Consider the following 13,423-nt stretch of genomic DNA (forward strand, 5'->3'; position numbering starts at 1 on the left):
TTTTTTTTCTGTCTTTGTGAATTGTGTGGGCTGTAGCCGCACCTGCATCTTCAAAGCAGCAGCGCCAAGCGTGCGTCTGTCTGTTAAAGTGTGGTGTAACCCCCAAAGTGCGCTCCACAAAAAATAAAAAATTCTTCTTTTTTTACTGTCTTTGTGAAATGTGTGGGCTGTAGCCGCACCTGCATCCTCAATGCAGCAGCGACAATCGTGCGTCTGTCTGTTAAAGGGTGGTGTAACCCTCAAAGTGCGCTCCACAAAAAATAAAAAATTCTTGATTTTTTTTCTGTCTTTGTGAATTGTGTGGGTGGTAGCCGCACCTGCATCCTCAAAGCAGCAGCGACAAGGTGCGTCTGTCTGTTAAAGGATTACATCAGTGACAGCATCCAAGTAGGCATGTCAGACAGTCCGTACCTGTACTGGCAGGAAAAAGAGGCAATTTGGAGGCCCCTGTACAAACTGACTCTATTTTACCTGAGTTGCCTCCCCTCCAGTGTGTACTCCGAAAGAGTGTTTAGTGCAGCCGGGAACCTTGTCAGCGAAAGGCGTAGGAGGTTGCTTCCACAAAATGTGGAGAAGATGATGTTCATAAAAATTAATTATCAACTCTTCCAGGGAGACCAGCCTCCAGAACGTACAGAGGGACCTGTGGTGGTGGATTCCATTGGGGACGAATTAATACTCTGTGAGGATGAGGATGTACACAACACTGAAGATGGTGAGGAATCGGTGAATGAGGAGGATGAGGACGGCATCTTGCCTCCGTAGAGCCAGTTTGTGCAGGGACAGTTTAATTACCAGCTTGTTTTCTGGAGGCCCAAATGAACCAATCATTTCAGCCACAGTCGTGTGGCAGACCCTGGCGCTGAAATGATTGGTTTGTTAAAGTGTGCATGTCCTGTTTATACAACATAAGGGTGGGTGGGAGGGCCCAAGGACAATTCCATCTTGCACCTCTTTTGTTTCTTTGCATTATGTACTGTTTGGGGCCTAGTTTTTCAAATTGCCATCCTGTCTGCCACTGCAGTGTCACTCCTAGATGGGCCATGTGTTTGTGCCGCCCACTCATGTCGCTTAGCATAGTCATCCAGCTACCTTGGTGCAACCTTTTGGACATAAAAACACTATTGTGAGGTGTGAGGTGTTCAGAATAGACTGGAAATTAGTGGAAATTAAGGTTATTGAGGTTAAAAATAGCATAGGAGCAGAAAAAACAACACATTCTGTGATTTTAGCTGTTTTTATGCTTTCTTTTAAAAAAATACAGATCCAAAACACAAAATGCAGAACCCAAAACACGGAAGGGTGGTTTTGGCAAAACCAATCCAGATCCAAAACACGAAGAAAGATCCAGATCCAAAACCAAAACACAAAACACGAAAAGTGGCCGGTGCACACCCCTAATTTACATGGGATCTGTCAGTGCTGGCAAAATGGGAGAACTACTGAAGTCTCTAGTTTCTCATCAAGGATTTCTCTGGTTGGAATAAGGAAAACGTAAAGAAAAGAACAAAACTAAATAAATTCTTTCTTGTATCTTACTGTATACATGCATCACATGTTCCAAAGAGACAGTGATGCTTGGTATCCTTCTTCTCACATGCCGCTCACGTCTTATTCTGTATGCTCTTTGGCCTGGTCTTCTTACTATTGCCAAATCCCCTATCAAGTTAACTGCATTTAAAATGGATTTGATTTTATCCACAGTTACAATCTGTATACAGCTATATTGGGTAACTGAACCAGTTAATTTATACAAATGACCAATTATTGAGTTAAGACTCAATTTTGTTGTTTCTCAATTCAACAGCTGCATGAATGTTTCTTCCATCCCCCCTTTGATCAGCACAGTATAATGTTCTATGTATCTATGTAAAGATCTTACTGTTGCATGATGGAATATTGCCACTCCAGCGTCCATCTTCCATGCACTCTCGGTATGAATTTCCTACTAACATATACCTAGAACAAAAAATTTTGAAAAATGAGTGTTTAAAAGTAATTACATTGGTAATGAACCTAACTTGCTTATGTTCTCAGTTCAGGACTCTAGTTAATGGCAACCCCAGTACTACCGAATGCTGAGACCTTAGCCATTCCTTTATTCTGTATGGAGACACTGCACCTAACAGTGTAGGAGAACATAATCAATTCAGTCTCATCCAATGCAGCTTAACAACAATATATTCTATTTTGCTCTATTAATTTTGACTGGTTGTAACTTCCATACAGCACATAACATATCAGTTATTTTATATACCGCAGTTACCAAGTGTCACAGTTACTTTTAAATATTATCATACAACAGTCTAACATGTTAGGAGTTTAGGATAGCACTAATGAACTGTTAAAGTTTTACTTTTTATAATAACTACAATAATTTATTTATGATACAATGCTAGTGATTTATTTAATCTATTTCTATCAGAGGCGGCTCCAGAAGTGGGGCTGCAGCGCAATCCGAGATTCAAATAGGGGAACCGCACCAACTGCCATTTCAAACACTGCCAAACATAGATGGCTGGGACTCACTGGCAGTTGAAGTGGCTCCCTATTTTGGACCCCCTATCTCTTTCCTGCAATCTCACTCTCTCTAAAATCAATGGTATCTTCCCTAAATTCACCTCCACCCTGGACTCTGGTGCTCCATCTGTAACTATAAACTTTTCATTGTCCCCTCCTTAACATTGGTATTTCACTCTGAGCTGCTTTCTCCAACAATGCTCTTGCTCTGCAGAGCACTTCTAGAGTAAACTGTACTCTTGCTGACTTCCTCCACTGTAAATTCACTCTGTCCTCCTACAGCTTTTCTCTTTCTCTTGAAAATCAGTTCTACTTCGAGTTTCTCATTTCCTCCTAATACTCCAACCATTGCCAGTCTTTGCTACCTTCAGTTCCCTTCCCTACTTCCTTTCTTCCACTGTACCTACTGTACATAACTGATTCCATCCACTGTGTCATCAGGATGTAGTCGGCATCCCATCGTGTGGGATGCCGACAGTCTGAATACTGTCACCAAACTCCTGACAGTTCGGGATCCCGGCATCAGTATCCCGACCGCCAGCATCCCGAAGGAAGGTATTGGGGTTTTAGGGGGAGGTTTTTTAGGGGGAGGTTAGGGTTAGGTAGCGGGGTTAGGGTTAAGCATTAGGGGGAGAGTTAGGGTTAGGCACCGGGTAGGGAGTGTTAGGATTAGGGGGTGGGAAGGGGGAGGTTAGGTTTAGGCACTAGGGGTGGGAGGTTAGGTTTAGGCACTGGGGAGGGGGTGTTAGGTTTAGGGTGTGGGGAGGGGGTGTTAGGTTTAGGGTGCAGGGAGGGGGAGGTTAGGTTTAGGCACTAGGGGGGAGGTTAGGGCTTGGCACTGAGGAGAGAGGGTTAGAGTAGGGGTTAGAAAAATACTTACCTGTCTTCCCTATGGGTGCCGGGATTGTGGCTGTTGGGATGCTGCTGACAGTATTCTGACCAGTGGTATCACGACAGCCGGGATTTCATACCCAACCCGTGTCATCTACTCCCTGCTTGTTTCATATCCCCCTTCCACATCTCCTTCTCTGCACAACAAATCTTGTCTTCCTTCACTCCTGCTTCAGGAATTTAAATCTATGCTCTCTCCACATGCCGCCCCCTCCATCTTATTCATTTATTCTATCAACTCTCACCTCTTCTGGTCCCTCCCAACTGATGCCTACATCCACATCCCCCACATGTTCAACCTATTCCCTTCCTCTGGTTCTTTTTTTTCTCCTTCATTCATGAAATGGTCTACTACATTCTTAAGAACCCTCTTCCTTGACCCTCCCTCTCTAGCTACTGCCCCATTTATATTCCCTCTATGCTTCCAAACTCCTTGAGTGGGTTTATTACAATTGAATCATCACCTTCCTCTCATACTCTCTCCTAAACCCACTTGAGTCCAGCTTTTGACCTAGAGATTCAGCAAAATCTGCCCCCACCAAAGTCACTAATGATATCCTGTCTTCTAAATCCAAAGGTGTTCTTTACATTGATAATTCCTTACTTCACAGTGGATTTTAAAAAAAAAATGATTACCCCTCCTCCTACATATCCTCCACTCTGGTAATATTACTCTCATGTTTTTCTTTCTACTTGTTCAACTGCCTTTTATTTGACTCATCTGCCACTACCTTCCCCACCTCTCCTTCAAGTCAGCATACCACAAAGTTACGTACTTGGCCTGTTTCCTTTCTCCCTCTAGACCTCTTCACATGTATGCCAATGATGTACAAATGTACCTCTCTTCCCCTGATCTCTCACCATCTGTCCTCACTTGTGTCACCTCCTGTCTATCAGCCATTTCCTCTTGGCTTTTGCTATCGGCGCTAACAATAATATTTTGCAACTTTATGTGTGTGCAGCAAATAAAACAAAGGGGATTTTGTCATGATTTGATCAAAGCATTTAAGCCTGCAGAAAAATGGGGTCCCTTGTTGCTGGGCTGCAGGCTTAAATGCTTGATCAAATCATGACAAAATCCCCTTTGTTTTATTTGCTGCACACACATAAAGTTGCAAAATATTATTGTTAGCGCCGATAGCAAACGTTTTTCTGTCATTAATATTGCCATGCTGCTGGTACCATGTATGATATGGGTAAAACCGAGCGCGGGCATATTCCTTTTCTGTTTTATCTCCTCTTGGCTGTCCCACCACTCACTTAAAATTCAACATCTCCAGGATCAGGACCTTTCTCACCCTAGAAGCTACTGAAACTCTCATACATTCCCTCATCATTTTTTACCTAGACTACTGTAATCTACTTCTCGTTTCTTGTCTTGCTCCCTTTTAATCTAGCCTCCAGACAATCCCCCTCCTGCCAAACTCTCCACTGGTTCTCTGCACCACTTAGAATCATGTTCAAACTTCTCTCACTCAACTACAAATTCTTCAACCTCTCTCCTTCTCCCTGCATATCCAACCTCATTCCCACATATACCCTCTCCCTCCCTCTCCACTCAGCCAATCACTGCCACTTCTCCGTCTCCCTCATTGCCTTACATAACATGTGAGGATTCTCCCGTGTGGCTCATAATCTCCAGAATGCCCTTCAAAGCACTATCACTTATCCAGCCTCCCAGAATCCAAAGATGCCTTTAAAACATCTCTCTTCCTCAAAGCCTATCACCATTCTCCTACTGTAAATCCTCAGCCCCTATACTCCCTAATTCTGCTCTCTTTTCCTTCTCCTTGTCCTCCCATCCATGGCCCATCTAAAATGTAACTTCTCCTTTTGTGGCCTATACATAATGCAATGTTTGGGTTGTCAATATGTATATATAAAGTCATGTACTTGTGTATTACTACCCTGTTTGTTCACCCTAATATTACTGTTTATCATTTTGCTGGATGTTTTATTTTATGCATGACACTGTGGAAAACTTGTGGAGCTGTATACATAAAATATACTAATAAAAGGGACAGCTCTTTTAAAATAATAACTAAACAAAATTACAAGGAATATTTTGGGGACTAAACTGCATTGGTGTTGTATTTTGTAAAATACCTTTTATGATCATTTATTTTATTTAGTCCCCTCCCAAATCTGTCTCTAAAAATGTTCACAATAAGAAAAATATCTAGAAATTATGCACTGTTCATTATGTCACACATTGTATTTACACAAAGTTTGTTGAAACTTTTTTGATATCTTCTTCTATTGTTACCAATACATTGATTTAAAGATTATCGGGAATCAGGGCTGGTGGCAGACATCTAGGCACCCTAGGCAAAACTTCTGCATGCGCCCCCCCTGTACTCATTTCGGCCCTCGGGTAAAAATGACTTTGCACAGGTGGAGAGGCTCATAAGTTTTGTGTTAAAGATATATATATATATATATATATGAAACACAAAACATATCCGCCACTCCACCTGTGCAAAGTCATTTTCACCTGAGGGGCTAAATGAATAGGAAGAGGGGGCGCAGGCAGAAGTATGTATGTATGTATAAATATATATATATATATATATATATATACATATATACACACACAGTATCAGGGGCATAACTAGAACTTTTTGGGCCCCATAGCAACATTTTTAAGGGCCCCCCCTAACTTAGGTCTTACACAATGCCCACAGTAGTAGTTCCCCTAAAACACTAAATGCCCACTTGTAATGGTGCCCCTTATGCAATGCCCACTGTAATGGTGCCCCTTACAGAGTGCCCCCAGCAGTAATAATGCCACCTGTAGTAATGCCCCTAAAAGTAATGCCCCCTGTAGTAGTACCCCCAGTAGTAATTCCCCCTGCAGTACCCCCAGTAGTAAATGCCCCTGTAGTGCCCCCAGTAGTAATGCTCCCTGCAGTGTCCCAGTAATAATGCCCCTTGAAGTGCCCCCAGTAGTAAGGGCCCCTGTAGTGCCCCCAGTTGTAGTGCTTCCAATAGTGGCCCCAGTAGTAAGGCCCCTGTAGTGCCCCCAGTAGTAGGGCCCCAGTAGTGCCCCCAGTAGTGCCCCCAGTAGTAAGGCCCCTGTAGTGCCCCCAGTAGTAAGGCCCCTGTAGTAAGGTCCCTGTAGTGTCCTCAATAGTAAGTCCCCTGTAGTGCCCCCATATGATGCCCCCAGTAGTAAAGCCCCTGTAGTGCCCCCATATGATCCAGTAGTAAGGCCCCAGTAGTGCCCCCAGTAGTAAGGACCCTGTAGTGCCCCCAATAGTAAGGCCCCTATAGTGCTCCCAGTAGTGCAGCCCATGTAATGCCCCCTGCAGTGCCACCAGTAGTGCAGCCCCTGTAATGCCCCAGTAATAAGCCGCCCCCATGCGCACACACATACAAAAACCACTTGCCTTAGACCCCACTCCAGTGCCTGCTGACGTCCATCCCCGGCACCCACTCCTTGGAACCATGGGAGTGACGTCATGACGTCTCTCCCATAGTGCACTGCGGGACCCGGAAGACGGAGCTCAGGAGTGAGCTCCGTCCTCCGCAGCCGCCGGGTGGGGGGGTGGGCACGAAGCCGGGGGCCGTCGGGGGGGGCAGAGGAGGAGCCGGGTGCCTGCTGGTAACACAATCTCAGCGGGCACCCGGCGGGGGTGATCGGAGGGCCGGGCACCCTCTAGTGGCCCGTGCCCCTAGGTAGCTGTCTAAACATGCATAGTGGAAGCACGGGCCCTGTTGGGAATATAAATCCGGGTTACCTACCAATGCAAATATTTTTTCACTGACAACCACCATTTTTACTCATTAGTAATGTAACACTAAAATGTAAAGCAGCATCAAGACTATAGAGGGGCTAAAGGATGATGCACTGTAATACGTGCTATAATCACTAATGTGCTGCATGCCAAGTGTGGTGCAGTAATATTAGTATGAGTTTACATTTTCTCCAATATATATATTTTCTCTTTACTAACTACTATTCTTTGTTACTTTTAAAAGATGTATTGACAGTTGAAAACTATTATACAGTTAGAAGTTAGAAATTGTTAGAAAATGTAAGGAGAACGATTTATTGTATGTTAAATAATACTTTTACAATCTACTTAAAGATTACAATTATAAAAACAATCTGGAATTTTGTTTTGTTATATAAACTCACCCTTCTTGACAGGAAAAGGTTGCTTTGGATTGAAACTTGTCATCCAGCATTTTGATGTTTCCATTCTGCACTTCGCCTGGTGACCCACAAGACACTCCTGAAAAAAGAAAGTATTGCATTGGGCTTATATGGAAGGAAATGTTTGTGGCCTCCAAACCACCATGTGTAACACATAGTGTTTTGTAAAGTTAAAATTCAAGCAATTAGAGCCAGAAACAGCCAGAAAATTATTCATGCCAGAAAGATCGCTCACTTCATGCAGTTTAACCTGTCTGGCCAGAATATAGACACTAGTAAATTTAAATGTATTTATGGAGCAGAAATATATTTTTATATCATTTGGGGCCATTATAATTAATTAATTAATGATGGAGACACATGCGTGATGGCATTTGTAGTGCCATAAATGTGCAATGCAAATGGTGTCTTCATTATATATTAATTAATTAATATGGCTCCAATTAACATTAATAAATTATTGTCACTATAATTTAATTTATAAATAATAGTGGTCTTAAATATTTACCCACAAAAAACTACAAATTGGGACTGCGCTATAAAATTTAATCTCTCATATATCTCTCTCGTATATCGCTTGTACGATCAATGCTCTAAATATAAAAAAAATTATTCACGTCCTACAATGTATAGAAAAAAGAAAAAATCTAAATAATAAAACAAAAACACGTATCTATAACACACAGTAATTGCATAAAATAGCACTGGTAACAATTATGTCTTTAGTAGCTAAAATATGCTCTCACCAAAATTGTAGAAGTAGCGGAGCAATGCCGTCTGCCTGTGTTCAAAAGCAGTCCTGGGAAGCTGTCTTGAAAAAAGCTCCCTGATGGAGCGAAACATGTCGACATTTATGGGGTAAATCCATTTGTGACTCTGCCTGTGATCCATGTAACTACCTGTGTACTTGTTCACACCACTTGCGCTACCATCCAGTGCGGTTGGAAAAAGATTACATTATTTTACCAGGAGACATCTGTACACAAGGGGAAGCATCCGGTGTGAGAGCAGCCGCTTTTCATTCACCACACCGTGGTCTCCCAGGACTGCTTTTGAACACAGGCAGACGGCATTGCTCCGCTACTTCTACAATTTGAATTCATGTGGTAAGAGCATATTTTAGCTACTAAAGACATTCACATGCATGAAAAGACTTTCTTTAACCGATAGTGTGCAGATGGATAAGAGTGTATACAGACAGATATATATCAACTAAAGTAGAGACTTCTCTCTTTTCCTTCAGGACATTTGCTGATGTACTAAGCTATATGTGGAAGGATCATATGCATGTCACTAGTGATTTAAATGTAATTGTTACCACTGCTATTTTATGCAATTACTGTGTGTTTTAGATACGTGTTCTTGTTTTATTATTTAGATGTTTTCTTTATTCTATACATTGTAGGCTGTGAATAAATTAGTTTTTTATTTAGAGGAGCCTTGATCGTTGATTCATTTCAAACAAGCAATATATGAGAGATATTATATTCTATAGCGCAGTCCCAATTTGTAGTTTTTTTGTGGGTGACTTTATTGAGACCAGGTGGTACTGGTCTACTGGGACTAGCAGCTTGAATTGTTTTATTTACACACCTGTCTTATTAGCGCTAGGAGTTAGTAGTTGTTTTTGCACCAACTCGATTTCAGTTTTTTACCTTTGTCCTTAAATATTTAGTATATTATTGTCTGCATAATTCAAAAGTGGCAGACTCCTATTATGTAATCAAAGCACATGCATGGGATTTGGGACTCATATGCTAAAAATTGGGGAGTATTCTTTCCTACAGTATTAATGGAATCTAAAGATTTGTACTAAGAAATTGTTGACTTGTAAGATCACAACTTAAGCAATATACATTAAGAAAAACAAAATCTGAATATAAGATAAAGTGCTTCTTGTACACATTTTTACTGCCATCTAAGACTTATTTGCTTGAATATTTGGATTACAGGTTTCACAATGTTCTTGATTGTTTCTTGCAACAAATATTGTTAATTAGATTGATTATTATCATCTTAGGACATTACTCTGAAATTTGTGTTATAATGTTAAATATATAAATACAATATACATTTTATTGAAATATTCCTTTCTATGTGTGGAATACATTTTTTAAATGTATTTATTATAAATTTATTATTAATTTGCCATCAATAATAAATTAATTATATATTTATGCCCCAGAAATATATTTATTAATTAATTGGACCCCTTAATTGTTAATTGATGACAATTAAGATATATGTTTAATGTGACTATTATGTTCTGGTAGAACAGAGGGCGTGATTCAGACCCAGTCGCAAGCGCTGAGCGCTCGCAACCAGGTCGATGGTTGCCCACAGCGCATGCGCAAGACAGAGCCGGCTCCGTCGTGCACATGCGCGAGACCCGGCTAGCGACGGGCACTCTGTCGCTCCGGGTCTCGCAACAAAGGAGGCAAGTCTTGACCATCGCGACATCATGGCCGCTCGCCGTAGCTGTGGTTGGTCACCCACAGCTATGCGAGCGGCCAGGAGGCCGTTCTAAAAAAAAAAGCCCGGACCTGATTCAGAGCGAGCGGTCTGTCAGAGCGACTGGGTCTGAATAAGGCCCAGAGAGCTTAAACTACATGCAGTTTGATTCACCTGCCATCTCAATTGTTTGTGGATTTTTTTTCTGCCATGTTCACTGGAGATTTGTACTGTAAACATGCAGCTAATATATCATATTATTTGTAAATCTTTACATAGACCTAATCAAGATATATTGACAATACTTGCCAGCGGCAATGTAAGGGGGCATATTCGATTTTGGAACAACCACTGTCTAGGGAGTATTGCACCAGATAAAGTTAAGTCTTAGTATCTTTGGGAAACATTTATTCCCCAACAATGGGAAGAGTTTTATTCAAAGGCACACCAACAATCAAAATGTCAGAACCACTTAGAGTTTCATTATAAAATCCTTAATCAGTTATACTTCAACTCCTGCTAAATTACATTCCATATGGTGAACCCAGTCTAAATTCCATAATTGTTTGGAAGTTGGGAACATGTACAGTATCATATTTTTTTGTGGTGTCCCCTTCTTTGACCCACATGGGTAGCAGTATTTGAGTTGAAATATAAGGTTGTGAATATTCTTATTCAGCTATTTCCGAGGCTTACACATTTACATAACTACCAGCCAGTAATGCATAATTCAGACAGCTACATAATGGGACATATTTTAATATCTACCAAAACGGCAATAGCCCAATTATGGAAATCACCTGCCGTCTTATAATAGGATTGTACATAAAATCCATCACGCATTTCTGATGAAAACCCTTAATGAGCTAGTCTCTATATTCGTTGCATCACCGTTAATGAAATAGGCCAGATGGCGCGTGTTTACATTAGCTAGTGAAGGGGAAGATATATTGTTAAGGAATTACATTTCTCTTTGAGTGTAATGTATTGTGCTTCTCAGATTCAACCATTTTGAATAGCAGATTATACTCCAGGGATGTGTGCTTTGTTTAGGAGTGCAGTATATTTTAGTCCACATAGGTTAATGGTTCTTTATGATGCTGTATATTGATAGATGTATTACAGTATGTTTAGTACCTAATTGTCTCACCCCTAATTTTCCTTTTTTCTTTTCTGTACTTTCCCCTCCTCATGTTCTTTATTTTGATTTCTCTTTTTTGTTTTTTCAGTACATTCTTAATAAAAAAAATATGAATGATAAAACAAATACATCAGATGATTTGTATTCAAAACACTGACAAAATTGGGATGGCAAGTATTGGCGAGTACTGTTTGAAAATCACTGTTTTCAGGTGATTGTTTTTTGTGATTTTACCAAGTATTGCATATCACATTGCATTACATTTTCCCTTATGTGTATAAATAAGAGATGAGCGGGTTTGGATATCAGAAATCCGAACCCACCCGAACTTAGTGATCCGAGCCAAGATCCGAGTCGGCTCGGGTTTTACCACCTGACTCGGATCTCAAAGGGAGGTAAAACGCCATCATCCCACTGTCGGATTCTCGCAGGTTTTGGTTTGTATAAAGGATCCCCATGCTCGCCGCCATTTTCCTTCCAGCTGTGGAGACTGAGTGAAGAGGACGCAAGTGAGCGGCGGTATTGCTGCTGTGCATAGGGGGGCTGGCTGCTGTGAATAGAGGTTGTCAACTTGCCATAGGGGCTGGCTGTTTTCCAATGTCCATAGGGGCTGATTGCTGTGCAGGGCTGTGCTGTGCCTGTTGTCCATAAGGGCTGTGTTGACTCATACTAGGAGCTGTGCTGCAGACAGAAGAAGGGGAGCTTCAATGGCCCCTGTGTCACTGCAGTCCATAAAAGGGGTATTTCTGTGCTGTCCAGGGGGTGCTCTGTCCATCAGGGATGCTCTTCACCCCCAGTGTAAAAAAAACAAAAACTAATTATAAGTGTTTTTTTTTCTGTGTGTGTGTGTGTGTGCGCATTAGCCACACTTATCATATCAGCAACGTAGCTGTGCAGGGGTGCTGCTTGTGTCATTTATCAAGGGACTGCTGCCTCATTCAGGTGTGCTCTCCCCCCCAAGTACCAAAAAAAAAATTAATAAATCAAATAATCAATAAGTGTTTTTTTCTGTGCGTGTGTGGGCGCATTAGCTGTACCTATCAACAACGTAGCTGTGCAGAGGTGCTGCCTGTGTCATTTATCAAGGGGCTGCTGCCTCGTTCAGGGGTGATCTCCCCCTCAAGGGCCCCCCAAAAAATTAAATATGAAACAATCAATAAGTGGGTTTTTTTCTGTGTGTGTGCGCGTTAGCCACACTTATCAACAATGTAGCTGTGCAGGGGTGCTGCCTGTGTCGTTTATCAAGGGTCTGCTGTGTCCATCCATGGGCAGTGGCTGCTGTGTCCATCCAAGGGCTACTGTGTCCATACAGGGGTTGTTGTGTTCATCTAGGGCAGGGGCGGCTGTGTCCATCCAGGGGCAGGGGCTGCAGTGCAGTATTACTATTCAGAAAAAATATTGTCACACTGTAAGTGCAAAACGCAGTGTATTCGTGAAAAATATTGACAATGTTAGTGGATACACAGTGTATTTGTAAAAAATATTGTCACACTGTAAGTGGAAAAGGCTTTGTATTAGTAAAAAAAATTGTTATACTATAATAGGTAGTGCAGTCTATTATTCTTTTTTTTCAGAAAAAAATCTTGTGACACTAAGTGAAAACTTCACAATTTTACAATTTAATAACACAAAGTTAGCAAAAAAAAATGCAACTTTTCATTTCATTCCTCAATCATGAATAAATGATTATTCTACTCTACACGTTGACTACAAGACCACAACAAAGTGCTAAATGACGTGCATTATATATTAAACATAATGACATCACAAACGCCTCAGCTGAGATTCACATAAACATTTTCAAAAGGTGAAATTAAGAGGATATGGTTTAAATCATGGAATAAAGCAGCTAAAACTGCGTTCTCTGATTATAGTGTCCCTACCTGAATTTCAGCGAATCAGAGGGGAAACTCCATGCAGCCGTATTCCAGAGTGCAGCTGCTCCTCCTGTAGCCCAGATCAGAAGATGTGTAGGGGGATGTGGTGATATGGACTATAATGTAGCTCACATCCACTAAAGTGGACAATTAATCCCCAATCTAACAGGAGCGCAGCTGTAATTTTTACACAACAAAGGATGGGATGACGATATAGGCTTGGGTGATGGTATAATCCGGGGTGATGTATACATCATCTTCTTCACACAATATTAATCTGTCCCTGCTGGAATCCACCATTACAGGTGCCTCTTTTGCACATAATTGACGGTAAAGGTCTTTCTCATAGAATTTGTAGTTCATTTTTATGGACATCATCTTTTC

At 41.3% G+C, this 13,423-nt stretch overlaps 1 protein-coding gene across 1 annotated transcript in view; it reads right to left on the reverse strand.

The window, feature by feature from the left end:
- LOC148516721 (beta-2-glycoprotein 1-like) overlaps positions 1–13,423 on the reverse strand; it is a 109,528-nt gene that overhangs the window by 42,741 nt on the left and 53,364 nt on the right. The window contains exons 6-7 of the mRNA XM_088479626.1: positions 7,553–7,649; positions 1,883–1,959 (exon numbers count right to left, since the gene is read on the reverse strand). Coding sequence (XP_088335752.1) covers positions 1,883–1,959; positions 7,553–7,649 — 174 coding nt within the window. The remainder of the gene's footprint in view (positions 1–1,882; positions 1,960–7,552; positions 7,650–13,423) is intronic.

The sequence above is a fragment of the Taudactylus pleione genome, unplaced genomic scaffold, assembly GCF_031769625.1.
Source record: "Taudactylus pleione unplaced genomic scaffold, aTauple2 ptg000242l, whole genome shotgun sequence".
Lineage (NCBI taxonomy): Eukaryota > Metazoa > Chordata > Amphibia > Anura > Myobatrachidae > Taudactylus > Taudactylus pleione.